We start from the raw sequence: 18844 nt of genomic DNA on the forward strand, positions 1-18844 counted from the left end.
TCCTCACATGAAAGAATCCAAAGTCCCTGTCGGGATTCGAACCCACAGCGGTGACGGGCAAATGGTTTGAAGTCAACGACCTTAACCATTCGGCCACGGACGCCCCTTTCTATCAACTTCAGATAAATTGTGATCGCCCCTTTTCTCGCCGTCCGCCGTAACATTGTCTTAATCAAACATTTCACTTTTGTAAGTACTTATATTTTCAGTCACTTTTGGTTTTGTGTACTCTTTGTTTCTTATCTGGACAATATGGTTTTGGGAATATTGTCAAACCATTTATGCACTGGTGCTTTCTTTGATAGCTTAATCAAGAGACTATTCATCACTGATGTCATCACATTTTGTAGATATGTCGCTCGTTATTTCACAATTCTCTGATGGTTCATTTTAAGCGTTTAACTTGAATATACATGTAAGTACTTTCTTTCTTGTATTGATTAATTTCCATACGATAAATGAGTTGAAGAAAACAAATGAAAATAAAATTCACACCGACACAGTATAGGTCATATGGCGACGTTCCAGCTTTACTGGTGGAGGAAGACCTCACGGATAATGCACGGGAGTATGAAAATAAATCGACTTACTGTGTATAAATGTATCTACAAAATGAAATATCACCACACAGGCCTGTAACATTGTGAATTTCTATAAAGATTGTTCAAGTTATGGCCCTAAGGTAAAAAGGCTCCGCACTTGGGGTCATGTGTTTTCGTAATATATACATTAAACAACAATTAAAAAGATTTTTTTGCAACGGAGATAGCTAGAGCTTAGGTCTTTGACAAGAGTAACGGTCTGGTGGACCTGTACTTATATTGATTAAATTAAAGCCTTGGGGTCAGAATTGTCATTGTCCTGCCAAAGGGGATACACTGGCATACTATTTTTGTAACTTTATATACCGCTATGAAATATGGACCATGTGCACTGTTTCAGATGTTGACTTGAACTTTTATATCAGTTGACCTAGATTTTGACGAACTGTCCTTCTTCCTTGTCCTTTGATGGACAGCAATGAAATTTGGACCATGTACACGGTAGTAAATTTAGAATTGAACTTTGATATCAGCTGACTCAGATTTGGACAAAGTTACCTACAGTTGTACTTTCGTGCTTCTTTACATACAGCTATGACACTTTGAACAATTTTGTGTCAGGTGTAGAACTGAAATCTGATATCAGATGAACAAAATATTGATTCAGTGACATATTTATCTTGCTTTCATGTACAGCTATGAAATTAGGACCATGTTTATGAAGAAGCGTCATCGTTCAAATTCTTGTAATACACAAATAACAGTCTGTCCTCAGGTGAGTTCTTTGGGGCAAGGCTCCCTTGTAAACTTATATTGTTGCACTTTTTCAATTATGACACAACAGTGGTTAATACAATTTATAACTTCAAATAATTATTAAATAGGTGTTACAGCTCTATATAGAGTGTGTTATCGGTATGTGGTGTTGTACAGATGTTATAAACACAAGGATGAAATGCAGTTTGTCTACAATTGTGGAAGCAGATTCGCCGTTTAGCCGACTTCACAAGAAATTACAAGGGCCGATAGAATGCACATGTGACAAAAGGACAGGCGTAGTTCTTCTCCCCTTTGTGCATAGCCATGTGGTCTTCAAATTGCTTCTTTCGGTAAATGCTCATGTTGCAGGTGTCACAGGTGTATGTTGCCGACTCGCATACCTTCAGGTGAACCCACTAGTCGGCCCAAGCGGTGATTTCAAACTGCATTTTGTCCTTGTGTTTATAACACATGGAACATCAAAACAGGATAACAACAGGATTAAAGTCATTTTGATGAATTATGTTCATACTGTTAATGTGTTATGTTCATTCTGTTGATGTGTTATGTTCATACTGTTGATGAGTTATGATCACACTGTTTGTTTGTTATGTTCATACTGCTGATGTGTTATGTTCATACTGTTGGTTTGTTATGTTCATACTGCTGATGTGTTATGTTCATACTGCTGATCCATTCTGTTCATATTGTTATGTTCATACCGTTGATGCATTATGTTCATACTGTTGTTTGTTATGTTCATACTGTTGATTTCCTATGGTGATACTGTTGATGTTATGTTCATACTGTTGATTGGTTATGTTCATATGTTATTTTCATACATGTATTGTTCAGTATGTTATGTTCATACTGTTGGTTTGTTATGTTCATACTGTTGATATGTTATGTTCATACTGTTGAAGCATTATGTTCTTACTGTTGATTATGTTCATACTGTTGATGTGTTATGTTCATACTGTTGATGTGTTATGTTCATACTTTCGATGTGTTATGTTCATACTGTTGATGTGTTATGTTCATACTTTCGATGTGTTTTGTTCATACTGTTGATGTGTTATGTTCATACTGTTGATGCGTTATGTTCATACTATTGATGTGTGCATTATGTTCATACTGTTGATGCGTTATGTTCATACTGTTGATGGGTTATGTTCATACTGTTGATGTGTTATGTTCATAATGTTGATGTGTTATGTTCATACTGTTGATGTGTTACGTTCATACTGTTAATGTGTTATGTTCATACTGTTGAAGTGTTACGTTCTTACTGTTGATTGTTATGTACATACTGTTGATGTGTTAAGTTCATACTGTTGATGTGTTATGTTCATACTGTTAATGTGTTATGTTCATACTGCTGATGTGTTATGTTCATACTGTTGATGTGTTATGTTCATTCTGTTGATGGGTTATGTTCATACTGCTGATGTGTTATGTTCATACTGTTGATGTGTTATTTTCATACTGTCGATGTGTTATGTTCATACTGTTGATGTGTTATGTTCATACTGTCGATGTGTTATGTTCATACTGTTGATGTGTTATGTTCATACTGTTGATGTGTTATGTTCATACTGTTGATTGTTATGTTCATACTGTTGATGTGTTATGTTCATACTGTTGATGTGTTATGTTCATACTGTTGATGTGTTATGTTCATACTGTTGATGTGTTATGTTCATACTGTTGATGTGTTATGTTCATACTGTTGATTGTTATGTTCGTACTGTTGATTGGTTATGTTCATAATGTTGAAGTATTATGTTCTTACTGTTAATGCAGTAATTTTCTCTGAATTTCAAATACATGTACATAACAATATCTTATCATGAAAGTATGTTTATTTTTCCACATCAGAAACAAAAAAAAAAAGAAAAAAATATGGAACATCGGATGTTATCTTAATCCAACTGCTTGTTTAATTTCTTTCATATTTACTTCAGCTATCTCTGATGCTCTGTTCATACCAGTATCCAGTACAGTATATAAATAATGTTTATCACTTAACAATCTTGTCATCTCCTTATTGATTGGCTGAACAGTTCCATTTATAACCTCAGTTACTTTCTCCTTATACTGAACTTTATTCAAGTTTCCAAATTCTTGTACTATATCTTCTGGTCTTGTATTAGATATCAATGAATGCATGTTTATAAGATTGGCAACACCAGGTCTTTCCTGAGGATCGTAAGATAGAAGTCTAATAGAGTCTGTTACTGATTTCTTTATCTTTGTTGCAACAAGATCAGCAGAATCTTGCAGGCCTATTCTTGACATAGGATTAGGGTTGGATTTACTCATTTTACATGCCGGGTCCTTCAGACATCTCACTTTGGACACATCACCTGAAATCATTTAAGAAATAAAATCAAACAATGTTCATATCAATATTAAAATATTTTTGTGATAGTTATTCATAATATTCAAAAAGGGGTATAATACAATAAGAGGCCAAGATTTACCTTATATGAGTGAATACTTTAATTACCTTTTATCTTATATAAAAAGAGTGTGACAAAAAGTTTGTTTTTTTTGTTTGAGGACACTGTAAAGGTCAAATGGCGACTTTCCAGCTTTACTAGTGGAGGAAGACCTCAGGTGCCATTCCATGCATTATTTCAGTGGCAAGCATACACCTGAGTAGAACCACCAACCTTCCATAAGCTGACTGGTTAGCTCCTTCCAAAGAAAAAATCTAATGTCCCTTGAGGGCTTCAAATACACAGTGGTGAAGGGCATATGAATTAAAGCCAGTGACAAAAAGGACCGATAACGACACATAGCTCCCCATATTCTCTGAAAAGTCAAGCTAAAAATACACACTGTTGAAGGAGAAATACTGACCTATAAGAGGTTTAGCATAAGGAAATATGATGGAATAGATTCTGTTAAAAGCTCTAGCTAGGTCCTGGGAGAGTTCTAGATGGATTATCTGATCTTCTCCAACTGGCACTACTGTAGCTCTGAAATATTACATACATTATCATCTTACTATATAAATCACATGAGAAAATCACTAATAATTTTAGAGTGAAAAGTGATTACTGATATTTGAAATAAGTGTTTAAAGTTTTCTTAATCCATTTATAAGGTGGAAAACATTCAACATAGATCATTGTGACCATTGACTTTCCTCTGACAGACAGACAAACCTACGGTACCCTAAATAGCACATTTTAAACATGGTGACCAAAAATACCATTTCTTCTTCAAAAGCTGGTAAAAGGGAAGTAAAAATATAATCATAATTTAGAAAACTCATAAGCAGATTGTTTGCAATAAATTTCAATAATTAAACAAATTGGTAACCATTAATCACAAGCCTAATAGCAAGTATGGAGAAAGAACAATAATTGTTCAACTTATGCTATTGAATCAATAATTTGAAGGTTTTTTAAAAGTAAACATGTAAACATATTTTCATCAAAGTTTGTACTTACTTGTACAGTAATATATCAGCAGACTGTAGTAGGGATAGCGTTATACAATCCCAAACTCCAGCGGGTCCCTTGTACCTACTTTTTTATTTTTTCCTGAAAGAATTTTAAAACAAACTTAATTTTTTGCATATCAGAAAAGGATATTCTACTCTTTAAACTCGTGCTAGCCTTTTTTTTAAATAAAGGGAACCCTTGACCCCGGAAAGGGGTCCAAATTTCAATTTCCAAAAAGGGGGTTTTTATATAAAACTTGCTAAAACCCAAAATTTTTTAAATTTCAATACCCCATTAGTTTCCCTTAAAAAATCCCCCCCTTAAAAAGCCGTAAACCAAAATTTCTAGTTTTAAAAAATGGTGGCCTTAGCTTACCTCAAAAGGGTTTCCCAAAAAGTTTCTATAAAAAACAAATAGGGGAAAAAAAAAAACCTTAAAAAAACCCCAAAAAAAACCCAAAAAAAAAAAATGTTGCCCGGCCCCGGGGTTTATTTTAGCCTGTTCATGGACGGTATTGGTAAGTGGAAGTTACCGTCCACGCTCCCTAGCACAAGCTCAAGCAGAATTCAACATTTAACCAAGAAAACGATGAATTTTTTTAATTAAGAAACATCCGCAGATGTGTTGTTTGATTACAACATCTCATTCCTAACTCTAGTTATTGTCTGGATACCATTTTTCTATTTTTAGTAATTGTGACCTTGACCCCAGGGGGTCCAAATGCAATACCAACCAAGTGGCTAACACGTCAGACTAGTAATCTATTAATCACTAGCCTCATGGATTCAAACCCCATCAAAGGCAAGATGTTGTTTCTTTGAGCAAGAAACTTTACACTCATTGCTCAGTACTGGTTGGTTCCAGGAACGGATTCGAAAGTGTGTCAATAAGCTTATAGCTTCCTGCACAATCAAACTAAAATTAATTCTGTATAAACCAATACCAACCGGGGTTTTCATGTAAGGTTGCTATATACCAAGTTTGATTACAATACCTAATTCCAATAACTTATTGTCCAGAAACCATGATGTGGACAGACAGATAAACCGACTGACAAGCTCACTCTTACACCCCCCCCATACTTTGTTTTGGGGGGGGGTATAACAAGTAATTACTAATTGCTCTCACCCACTACTAATCACATGTAAGTGGCGAGAGACAAATGATATTAGACTCAATATGCTGGATTACTAAGCCGATGCTTTTCCTATCAAGCTAAGTGGAAGATGCTCCCAAATAGGCAACTATACATAACAATGAAAAATATTTCAGGATATAAGATGATGATAAGCCTACCTTCCATTGTGGTAATTTGCTAAGTCTTGGTAAAGTACACAAACATCCGAGGATCCATGCAAGTTCGGTATGATATGCCACCTGGAAATAGTTGTAATTTCCTGTAGATGTATGTGAGAGGAAGAAAGGAATATAATCATTTACTACAAATAGCATTACTGTTACAACTGCATATGAACAAATTTCCATATTAGATGTTTTAATATGATATTTAGCCCTAGAACTTCTTGATATTCAACATCTTAAATCAGGATCTTAAATGTTAAAATTCAAAAAGTTTTATATCTAATAACCCTTAAACTTAAAAGCAACTGATGATATTTAACCCTGAGGCTGAAGGAAGAAACAGAATATAATCATGCAACCATTGCAAATCAAGTTCAGCCTCCACTGTTCACTATTCAGACATAACATATTTTGAAATTGTCCCTAGAAAATGATGAATGGAAAATGTACATGTCCATTTAAGATACTAAGTGTGATAAAGGTTCATAAATCTAAAAGTAAAACTTACTGTTGATTGTTGAAACAATATTGTCTTCTCATGATCTATTCCACATGCCATCAAACATGCCGCCATAACCAAAATATTTTCTCTGAAATGTAAAGAATGAAAGCTTTCTTCCCATCATGTATACAAATATTTTAAATATGTACCTAAATTCTGAAGAAAATACCGGTACTACAATGTATCAATTTCAATTGAAGATATACATATATTAAAATACAATGTAGATTTTTACATATTCCACACCTTGTATTTACCTCACAAATGTGTAAATGAGTTTATATTCCTATGTTTAGTCATAAAGAAAAATAATTTATTGGTTTGTTCAGATGTGCTTTATAAACAGAAGGTATACAACAAGGACAAACCAAACCAAATGTGCTATTTTTGGAGATTGTACCACTGTTTTTATATTAAAATTTAACTAATGGGTCCAACTTTACATAATCAACTCAAGCAATACAACCTCAGACTAGCACATTAATGCATCACTATATACCTTGATATACAGTTTGACGGTTAGCCATAAAAACCAGGGTTTAAGCAATTTGTATGATTATCTGCATTGCCATTTAAATTATGCAAATGATTACCTAAATACTTGTTTCCTTAAACAATGTAACATTTTACAAGGGTATCATTTGTTACACAAAATCTCAGATAATGTTTTACAAAAAAAAGAAAAAGGTCTCGGACAAAATATTTAAAAAAATAACAGCTCACATTCTCTTGAAGCTTAAAGACAAATAATTACCATACATCATACTTCATCAGTTTTCTTTATCAGAAGAGCTCTGTTACAGATATGTGCAGTGATTTATTTCACTTAATTGGGAAGAAGCCTAAGTCTGTTGATTTTGGGGAAAATTATTGCTAAAAGTGCTAATTTGTGAAGTAAAAAAAGGTTTAAGTTCCGATTTTTGGAAAAACTGCATGATTTTAAAGAAAATTTCAATTGGGAAGAGGCCTTTTATCTGAGTCTGTTATATAAGCAGTAAAATCACTGATGTGTTATGTATTATGATACCTAAGTGCAGCAGGATCCTGTGGAACTGTTATAGAATGCAGATCTACTATACTGACAAACATTCTATCATATTGTTGTTGCATATCTACCCATTTCCTTATAGCACACAGATAGTTGCCAAGATGAGGTACTCCTGTAGGCTGGATCCCAGAAAACACACATGGAGGGCACTCGGCAAACTTTGTCTGAAATCAAACATTACATTAAAGAATGTTTTCTTTAAAACAGGAATTCAATCAAATGTTTTTTTGTTGTTGTTTTTTTTCCAAAACAGACAGATGACAACTGTACCTTAAAAATACATGTAATAATTTCAAAAGAAGTACAGAGGGATATTTATGTGATGCATTGCAGTATTATGTGCTGTCTACCATCCATGCTCTCTAGCACTGGCTAAATTGAAACAAGAAAAATAGATTTTGGAGCATCAGCAGATGTATTCATACATGTAAGTGGCAAAGATCATTGATCTTTTAATGTGACAGATCCATGCCAAATTCAATGAACAGCAGCAATGGTCCTCTGAGTAGAAGCATGTCATTGCCCTTATTCCCATCATTTGGATTCCACAATCCATACTGGTGTGATTACTGGTTATTACACACAGATAGCAGCCAACTACCCTGACTTCAATCCAATTGGTATGTTGGATTGTATACTCAGTTCCTATGATATCATTGGTTCTATGATATCACGGTATTTACATTTTCTGTGGCTGCTAGTAAAAACAACACACGATGATGCTTATATTTTTAAAACTGGCACACTAAATTCATTTTCATCTGCCACTGAATTTAATTTTGAGAATAATGAATGTATTCATGGGAAGAAAACTATTTTATAAAATCTTCATATTTGACTACTACATGTATTTCCCTGAATTATTTTTACACAGTCTATTAAAACATGTTACAGTCACATATAATAACATATTGTCTGTTCATATTGTTTGAATATCACAGCAAGTTAACTATTGGAAGTCTTTCACAACTTAACTTAAAGATTTTGACCCATCTATCCTTCCATACTTGCATTTATGGGGATTACTGTGATACCATAGTTACGTTCTCTGAAATTACCCTAAATGGCAGTCATTGGAAATACATGTAGTTTAAAAAATGTCATTTAAATTGGATCTTTTCAAAGAAAATTTTCACAAACAATTTTAGAAAAGGTTCTCTTATTAGATAGAAGAAAAATCTCATTCATGTATGATATCTATAATCGGTACAAGTCAACCCAGCCCCAAGTCAACCCGGCCCCATGTCAGCCCTGCCCCAAATTGGTCACCGGCCCCAAATTAATGTTATTTCTGGTCAACTCGGCCCCATTTTTTTTATTATTTATTTTGCTTTAAAATGTAAACACAAGTTTACAAAGAAATAAAATAAAAATTAACAATAATTGATTGCTTTAAACTGTTTGATTACCACATCTGAATTAATGTTGATGTACATATAATTGTTGATGTTATATTCATTATCACCTTATTAAAGACTTAATCGGCGCAATTAAATTTACCGACACTTTTATGCCGGTTCATGTTTTTTTTTTACTATTGTTCTATAGTTAATAATCTTCAATTAATAATCAATCATTTTTATTCCATCATACAACAAAATGACTTAGTTTTCTTTGAAAAATATATATTTTGGGGCCAGAATGACCAATTTTGGGGTCGCACTGACCAATTTTGGGACCCGCATTGACCAAATAAAAATACTGTGGGGCCGGGTTGACCAAATAAAAATACTGTGGGCCGGATTGACCAATTTTGGGGCCAGGTTGACCAATTTTGAGGCCGGGTTGACTTGGGGCCGGGTTGACTTGGGGCCGGGTTGACTGTAATTCATCTATAATTGGATATTTTCAGATAAACCTTTAATACCAGGGTTCGAATTTAGCAATATTTACTACTAGCTAAAATTAGCTTGTGCATTTTATGCTTACTAGCTAAAATGAAAAGTGACTAGCTGAAATTGAGAACGCAAATTTATTAAAATATGATGTAAAAATCATATCAAGTTCTCGGGTCATATGGAGTTGTAGTTGGCCTCTTCTTTCTCTGACCATTGCATTGGATAAGGTGGTTGTTATAAATGACAACAGTCATAAGCTTTTGAAAAAAACTGACTTCATTATGAGAGAATAATGCCATGGATCATGTAATGTTGAAATAGAATGTCTATGCTGGTGTAGCCTTCTTAAATAAATATGGTCTTACCCCTCTAGCCTAGGCAGTTTCTACAACCTAACAAAAAAAATGGCGATACCCCTCCCTAGCCTAGGCAGTTTTTATTGCACCCCCACCCACTCCCAAGACCATATAAAAGATTGGACATTACAAGACGAACATAATGGACAGAAAGGGGCAAGACGATATTTTCTTTCCATTCTGGTTAATAAATAGACAGAAAAACTAATTAAATATAAATTCCTTAGTCTAGATACTCTGTCTGCAGGTGCAAACATTTTACATGTTTTGCAGGCCATTTGAGTCACGGTTGATGAATCACCCATAACAATATCCAGGTGAACATTAAGTTCTTACAGTTTTCAAGCTTGCAGTTACTGCCTTCTCAGACGTTTCCTCGATATTTGATATGCAATAGAATCTCCATCAGATTTGTCCGCCGGCCGTTTCGTCATTAGAAAATTCGTTATAGACTTTGAGACATTTTGACCTTGTTTATTTCACGTGATTAAGTCAAGCAAAACGGACCGCCTATAAGACTGAAATACTGTTCGGAAAAGGCGTAAAATGAAACAAACAAACAAACAAGCATAACGGGAATCGGATTTTCCAGTACATGTCTATTTATAAAGACCAATCAGAGACGAAAAATTATCTACGAATCGTAGTGTCGGGTACCGATTGACGTCATTTTTTTCACGCACATGCCCAAAGAATGGGCAACCCCCTAAAAATCGGATTTCCGCAATTGTATTTATAGCGAAAATGCACAAGACTGTCTTTATTTTGCGGCGTTTTAAGTTTTGTTTCAAATTTTACACAAACATTTTATTGAAAAGAAGACTTTTATATATTTGGATCCGTTTTTTATTCACTCGCTAATAAATGCGAGTGTCTTTTATTGTTACTCGCTATTCAGAATTTCTACAAGCTATTAGCGTGTTTGCGTGCCTAAATTCGAACCCTGAATACTGTGATATCATTGAACCACGGGCTAACAAGTCAAAATATTTAGACGATAATTAGCGTCTAAAACTTGTACACTGTGAACAATGTGTAACAACCAATATTACATAATTTTTCACAAGAAAAAGACACAATGCATGTTTTTATAACCAGTAAGTTATATCAATAAGTCTATGGTACGAATAATTTTACAAGCGGCGAATTTGTATAGGGTCGAAATAACTTGGGCCGAATAAGGTTTAGAGCCGCCCTGAAACAAAATTCATTAAAACAATTTTGTTTACCAAGTCTTCTGCAGTTGCACTTTCATTTCTCTGTAATAAATATCTTCTATCACATCTAAAAACTCGTTTAAATTTACATGCACCTTTCAAAATGTTGTTCATAATCGATGCCATTTTGAAGCAATCGCAACTACTCGGCCCTTTCCGCCAGTCTTCGGATAAGAGCAGAGGCAGTTCCGAATGGTAGCCAAAATGACACATTGGCGGGAAGCTGGTTCAGCCGGTGAATGGTATTTTTTTTATGATTTTTAAAGACATTGCCTTTTCTGTCCATATTCTGTTGTTTTAACAATTGGATGAAATATATTTGAAAATTGAAATACATATCTAACATATCTTAACACTGCTTGATTGGTGATATGCCAGCAACATATCCATCCATATCCCCATGTGACAAGCAATTTTATGCTGTGTAATACAGGGCTGGGAATCAAAACTGCGTCGTATCCTACAAAATGTAAACAAACGCCGCCATCTTGGAACGAAAAATGTATGTTTTTGTTTATAACTCTTTTTGTTGGAAATGACTGAAAACTAGATATATTGCCTGCTGCACAGTAAATGGGCCAATTGTGTTAGCATCTAAGTCAAAAAATAAAGTTAAACATACAAGGTGATATTTGCTTTTTTTAAGTACCTTAGGGTGTCTATAACAATATTTTTTGAAAGAAAGGATAACTTTTTGGATACTTTTTTCAAAATATTACGTCTCTTGCGGACTGTGTGGGTAGGGGACGTTTGTTACAAATATATACTTAAAGTCTGAATATCTTACAGTTTATAAGAAAAATTGTATTATTTCTCTTTATTTTATCAAAATATTATGTGCTCTGATAAATGTTACAAAAAAATCCAGAAAATTCATCTTAGATATAAAAGTATTTGCTTTCAAATTTTCTGCATTTTTCACACAAAATGAAATTTTCAAACATGTTAGAAACAGAGAGAAAAAAACAAGGATAGGTACACCAAATCATACTTAAATCAAATATGCAATCACATTTCTTATAAAACAGTAGAAATTATAGGACTTGCTTATGTATATTTCTTGTCAGATAATCCAAAAATGAATTGTATCAGGGGGACGGATGTTACATTTTTGGGGGGACGGATGTTACACTAGATGTTTAAAGCTCATAGTTCATACTTTTTTTGGTTTATTTTAAAGTAATGATATTTATAAGAGAATAATTATGCTTTGTATAGTACAATAAATGTAAAATAATTGAACAAATTATGAGAAAAAATGTCGAAATATACCCGACAATTATGTAGCTTCTTACTATTTGCGTTTCACAATGAAAAGTTGCATTGACTTAGTTTTCTTACATTTATCTTACATTTGAATGAACATTGAAATGTTTGGAATAAAATAAAAACATTGCTAATTAAATAAAAGAATCTTTGTTACCAGATAATGCATTAATGTTAAAGATAGAATGTCATACCAACGGTACCTTTCTATACATGAAATTATTTACGAAATACTTTAGGTAAATATTAATAAGATTTATATTTGTAAAAGATATGATACAGTGTGGTTTTCAGATTGAAACATATGCAAGCTTGAATTTCTCATTACTTAATACATAAATTATACACAATTAAAAATTTTCATTTAAATTATAAGATTTTAAATTGTTGCAATTAAGTTCTATCGATTTGATGAAATTTTAAGTAAATTAATGTGGAATGTTAGCAGCATTATCCAAAGATTTCATTATGATTCAGTATCATAATCTCATTATTTCTAACTTTTAATAATTCTCTGTGTAAATATTTCAGTGTACATGAACTGCTTAATTTAATGAACTAATTTGTCATTCAATAAAATGTATAGGTGCAAAATAATTTGCGAAGGGTTTATTTACAGAATAATTTTCACAATTATCCCAACTCTTTCATTACAGGAATCCTTACCATATCCTTTACTTACAAGTTTTTTTCACTTTATTAACAATAATTAAATGGGTCAAATTGTATGAAAATATGCTTGAGTTTTTTTTGGGGGAAAAAATCTAAAAATTTTAATCAGGGTGTTGAATTATATTTCTTTATTTTTCATTGACTACATATTTAGCCTATAAAATTTTTAAGTTCAATAAATCCTTTGACTTAATTGATCTATGACTTTAATACTTGAAACTGATATGTTAGTCCCTCCCACTGTTTTTAAGCATAATATATATCACCCTTAATTGGCACCCCTACTGTTTTGTAATATATCACACTTCCCAATATACAATATACACAGCTCCCAATATACAGCTCGTTAACTTCCAATAAAGTGCCAGCCCCTTCTGTGTGTATATAGTTAGGATCCATATCCCACTGTTTTATGAGGGGCTGTGAAACATGATTTGTTAATTATTAAAAGCTAAAGAATTTGTTTTAACAATTGACCAATTTTAATCATAAAGATACTTTCAACATCTTTATCGTTTGCACATCTTTCTATATATACTGTTATGGATTTTGTGTTTGTTTCGTCTAGTTTTTTTTTAAATAGTATTTTATTTGTTGTGTGAAACATTCCTATACAGTTACAGCTTACTACTTCTCTATCATGCATCATAAGAACAAGATAAGTTTCGTATTACTGTAAAAAGAATTTTTAGTTCAATTCTGTAACATCCGTCCCCTTCTGTACCCTTAGTTTGTAAACACAGAATAACAAAAGATTATATTTGTTAAAAATTCATATAAGCTTAAATATTATCTTAATAAAATCAAAGGTCCACTTGATGTTAAAAAATAACATATAGCTTTTATTTCAAAGTAAATAATTTTGTTTTCAGAGCAAAAAATGCTGATTTTTTTTTCAAAATTAAGGAATTTAGTGTTCACAAATAATATTTTTTTATTAATACATCATTTTAGTGCTTTATTTCTGTTATTTCTTTATTTTTCATTGTAACTTTGGTGTTTTAGTGTAAAATTCCCTTTTCAGTTACAGTTTATGTGAGATTTAATAAGCACCTTATACAGGAGGACGGATGTTATGGGGACGGATGTTACAGACAACTTTTACATTATTGTATTTTTTTTCTCATAAACATAGAAATTGGCATTTTTTGTAACATTTTCATAGTAAGGCTATCAATAAGCACCAGAAACATTGTTTTTTATGAGTATTGTTTTATAGTTGGATATTTTATTAGAGGGGGACGGATGTTACAGTTTTTTCATCACAGAATTTTTTTTACCACTATATTGCCTACTATGGTAAAAATGTTTGAAAATTTGAATTGAAAACACTTAACATATGTTTTTAATTCATATTTCAATAGATTGAGACAATAAAGTTATATTTTATTTGTTATTGCTTAAGGGTATACTTGTTTACTTAACAACTGAATTTTGAAAAAACTGATGCATTACAAAAGTCTGATTTTACTAAAATTATCTTAACGATAAAAACCAGGATGATGTATACCAAGTATTATATATCACTGGAAAGGTTATAAAATTTTCTATGTGCATGTAAAAACATTTAAGTGATAAATTAAAACAGATAATAGTGGTGTTAATTCTAAAAACACCAAAAAAACAGATGCTAACACATTACATGTAAAATGGGACATTTTTAGGGTATAAAAATGTCTGTATCTTTATTTTGGGTAATGCTATCACAAAAATTTTTTGGGCACATTTGCTTCATAGTTAGTCCTTTGTAAAAACACAAAAAAATAATAGAAAATGCCATATATTATTTGAAAAAGCCTGCATTACATGTATTTTTGAAAAATTGGCCCATTTACTGTGCAGCAGGCAATATGTATTAACACGCTACACTATTTTCCGCTTCGTTCGGTATATGTTGCTTACACAACTATTTTGTAAAACAAAAGTTATAGCGAACTTGCAACTCGAAGCGGGGCAGAATTTTTTTTAAAATGTGTGGATACGACGCAGTTCATATTGCTTTATCTATCGTTTTTTCCTTCAAATCAATTATATATTCGTTTCCGAGTTCACCATAAACTTTGAAATATAATTTTGCATCATTTACTAAACTTTCATTAAAAAGAGAAGTTTATTTTCTAAGAAAAAAATGATTTTTACGAAATGATACGACGCAGTTGAAAATCAAATATGATACGACGCAGTTGTATTTTTGGCAGGGATAATTTTGGCAATATATTTCTATTTTATGGAATTATCACTTGCCCTAGATAAATAAAACCCAGATCATTTGCGGTGTATAGCAATGTTCTGTTGCTTTTGATTATTAAAAATACATTGTGTCATGTCCAGTATAACATATAATTTGAAAGTTTACATTGCGGAAGCTACTTTTCAGTTAAACATGAACATGTTACCTAATTGATCATAATATCTGAAATAAGTTCTTATATTTTCCTGTATTTTCAATGTTATCCCTATTTTTTTTTGCAAAAAAATGTAGAAATGTATTAACTTGAATTCGTTTTGGCTAGCTACGCTCTAAGTTAACTGTGTTTCTGCATGTTCTGGGTAATGACTTCTTTTCAAAACTTTCACTCTACACATTAGCTTTACTAGGGGCGAGGACCTTTGTGCATTATTTCAGGCAAAATGCTGCACCTGCAGAGAACCATCGATATTTTTAAACTAGCTTGATAGGTTTTCCACATGAAAGAATAAAAAGTTTTGGTGGTTTTCGAATTCATAGCAGTTCAGTTCAAGTGATTTGAATTCAGTAAACATAAACAGCTCGGCCTCGGTCGGACACACCTGTCTGATTTGTTTTTTCAACAAAATTTGTTAACGTCAGCTGTACAAATAAGCAGATTTTTTTATTAACTTCTGGCGTGAAGTTTTAAGATTATAAATATTTGAATTAATTATAAAGAGAATAACATTTAAATTTCTTATTTCGGTATGACTAACAGAGAAATTTTCAATGTAAACAGGGGGTAATCCTCTGTGAAGACGTTTTCTGAAAATGTTTGTGTAAGTTTTCAGGCAATTCATTATCAAATAAAAATCACACTTTAGTATGAAGGTATGTTAAGATGTCATGTCTCTAGTCTGTTGAAAATTCGGTGCGATAATCTAACCTAAATTTTCTGTTCAATATTGTGAAAACTTCTTCAATACTGTTGAAAAATCATGTCTGCCTATATCTGTATCAAATTTATCGGTGCACAGCGTAAAAATACCTCTGCAAAACGGACACTTTCTTTACAAAATGATTTGTAGTTGTATCATGTGTAACTCGATTTTGAAAATTTAAAGTTTTTTGATGGAGAAGAATGATACTTAAGTGCAAATATAAAAAATACATTCCGTAGATATTTCCTCAACGGCGATAAAGAAATGCGAGTACAACAAATTCAGCGGTAAAGTTCTCGTCGCTGAACATAAAATGACTAAACGGAACGCATAACCTACTTATAATATAATTTTAAAAATTTAATGTTCAGTTTTTAAATTTAAAAAGCTATCTGTCCTCACCGATTATTAAGAAAATGAAATACAATACAATCACCCACGTAAAAGACATTTAAGTAATAACGAAAATTGACAGAAATTATTGCTAATTTTCAAGTAACAAAGATAGGCATGCAATTTGCGGCATAAGCTCTCTCCCGATAGTGAGAGACCTTTTCAAAATTTTGTAATTTTTTTCTCTTTTTTTTATTAAAAAAAGTAATTCCTGATTTTCATAAGGGTCCCGGAGAGGTTACATCTGGAATATTTGAATTTTGTATCAAATAAGGTAAATCCCATCCCATTTGAACTCATGGGAAAAGTTTAAATAAGCATGCAACGCAACACTAGAACACGTTGTCATATGGGTGGTGGCGATCACGTGTTTCAAATGTATTTGCACCCTTGGCAACAGCTTTTCGGAATTTTGTAGGATGCTTTATAGGACTTTAAAAGGCCCACCCGAAAAATGCAGCCTTAATTTGAATTTTTTTACAAATTTCCCTTTTATGAAACCAAGAATTACCCCTGCTTTTTACCCTTTAAGTCCCTAAAAAAGAAAATTTTTGTTGAACGTTATTACTCCTAGCCAAAAAATTTTTAAAAAGTTTTAAAACCCAAAATTCAAACCAATGGAAAAACAACTCGTCGATCATATTTAAATTTTTAACGGTCGGGCAATTTTGTAAAATCATTTTTTTCTTTGAAAAAAAAACACTTTTTTAAGAAAAATTTTGTAAAAAGAAGCAAAAAAATGTTTTAAGTTTTTGGTGAACTTTTAAAACGAGTATAAATTGAATTGAAAGGGAAAAAGATAGATAAAGGGGAATAAAGAACTGCGTCGTTTCCCCACATTTTAAAAAAAATTTTGCCCCCTTCGAGTTGCAAGTTCGGGTATAACTTTTTTTTTTAAAAAAATAGTTGTGCAAGCAAACATATACTGAACGAAGCGGAAAATACTGTAGCGTGTTAATACATATATCTAGTTTTCAGTCATTTCCAACAAAATGAGTTATAAACAAAAACATACATTTTCCGTTCCAAGATGGCGGCGTTTATTTACATTTTGTAGGATACGACGCAGTTTTGATTCCCAGCCCTGTAATAACTCATTTTCATCCTCGCAGAAAACGACAAAAAAAAACAAAAAAAACAAAAAACAAAAAAACAATTGCAACAACATTTGTATTATTTTCTGTATTTTAAGTCTGATTAAAAAAAAAAAAAACACAAAAAAAAATAAAAAAAATAATTAAGTTAGAAGAAAAGTTAGGTTGATTTGCAAAAACTATTGAGTATGGAATGCCGGTAGGGACATGCCAATTTGCTTTATTTTGCCAATTGCCTGAATTGGCTTATTTGCCCCAATTGGCCCGGGGTTTGGGCCTTATTTTGGGGGGCCCAATGGGGGTATTTGGCTTAATGAAAAAAAATTTTTTAAAATTTTAATTTATGTGAATTGGCTAAATTTTTTTGGTTTATTTGTTAAAACCGTTTGGTTTTTAAAGGAAAAAAACTTTTTATTTGCCTTAAAATTTCTTAAATTTTTCTTTTCCCTTGGGAAATAAAAAAAAGTTTTTCACTGGGTTTTCCGGAAGGGATATGGAAAATCTGAAATTAAAACAACCAGTTGAGTCAGAGGAACTTTTAACCCAACCCGTAATTCTTTTTTTTAAATTCCCGGTTTTTCCCAAGTCTGTTGGGGCAATGAAAGTTGGGAGGGAATGCCTTTTTGCCGAATATTTTCTAAATGAAAGGCCCGAAAATGTCCTTTTAGAAACACAGACGCCCTTTGGGGCAGATCCCGGGCGGCCCCAACCCTATACGTGCCCCTGTAAAAACTCTATTTAAAATATTTTTTATATCTAAACCCCGAAGGGAAAATTTTAAAATGGCCAAAAATTTTTAAATATACCGGTAGGAAAAAAACCAAAATACCCCCCAAAATCTCAAAAAAATACTTAAAAGGGTTTTTTCGTTTTAAAAAATGTCCCAAATTTTTATTTTAAAAAAATATTTTAAAAAATTTGGATATAGTGGGAAAGAGGTTTATGTTGGGGCAAGGAAATTTCCCGCCAGCAAACTGTGCTTTTAGAATGCCTTAAAAAATGTTGGTTTTCAAAATAAGATCTTTTTTTTGCAAGCTTTAAGTTTAGAGATTGGTGGCCCTAAAAAACACCCTTTTTTTAAATTTTATATAAATGAAAAATATTGGGTTTAAAAATTGAAAATAAAAAGAAACCCTTTAAAAAAAATTTTTTATTTTTTTAAGGGCCTATAAAATGTGGTTTTTCTAGCAATTTTCAAGAAGGGGCCCCATTTTAGTGGTAGAAAAAACTAAGTACAACAAATTAACATTTGGTGATGCCTTTAACACGGGTTTTTTTCCCCACCCTTA

The 18844-nt window shown here is 32.3% G+C and overlaps 1 protein-coding gene across 1 annotated transcript; it reads right to left on the reverse strand.

Annotated features, from left to right (window-relative positions):
* Positions 1–3145: 3145 nt before the first annotated feature.
* Positions 3146–11192, reverse strand: LOC132745389 (tryptophan--tRNA ligase, mitochondrial-like). Its single transcript, XM_060734303.1, is given in 7 exon segments — positions 3146–3667; positions 4167–4285; positions 4763–4850; positions 6052–6133; positions 6567–6648; positions 7588–7772; positions 11032–11192. Coding segments are annotated over 7 exon segments (1119 nt in total). The 5' UTR covers positions 11146–11192; the 3' UTR covers positions 3146–3218.
* Between the last annotated feature and the right edge of the window lie 7652 nt (positions 11193–18844).

The sequence above is a fragment of the Ruditapes philippinarum genome, unplaced genomic scaffold (assembly GCF_026571515.1).
Source record: "Ruditapes philippinarum isolate M1 unplaced genomic scaffold, ASM2657151v2 ctg2400_1_1_1_1, whole genome shotgun sequence".
Lineage (NCBI taxonomy): Eukaryota > Metazoa > Mollusca > Bivalvia > Venerida > Veneridae > Ruditapes > Ruditapes philippinarum.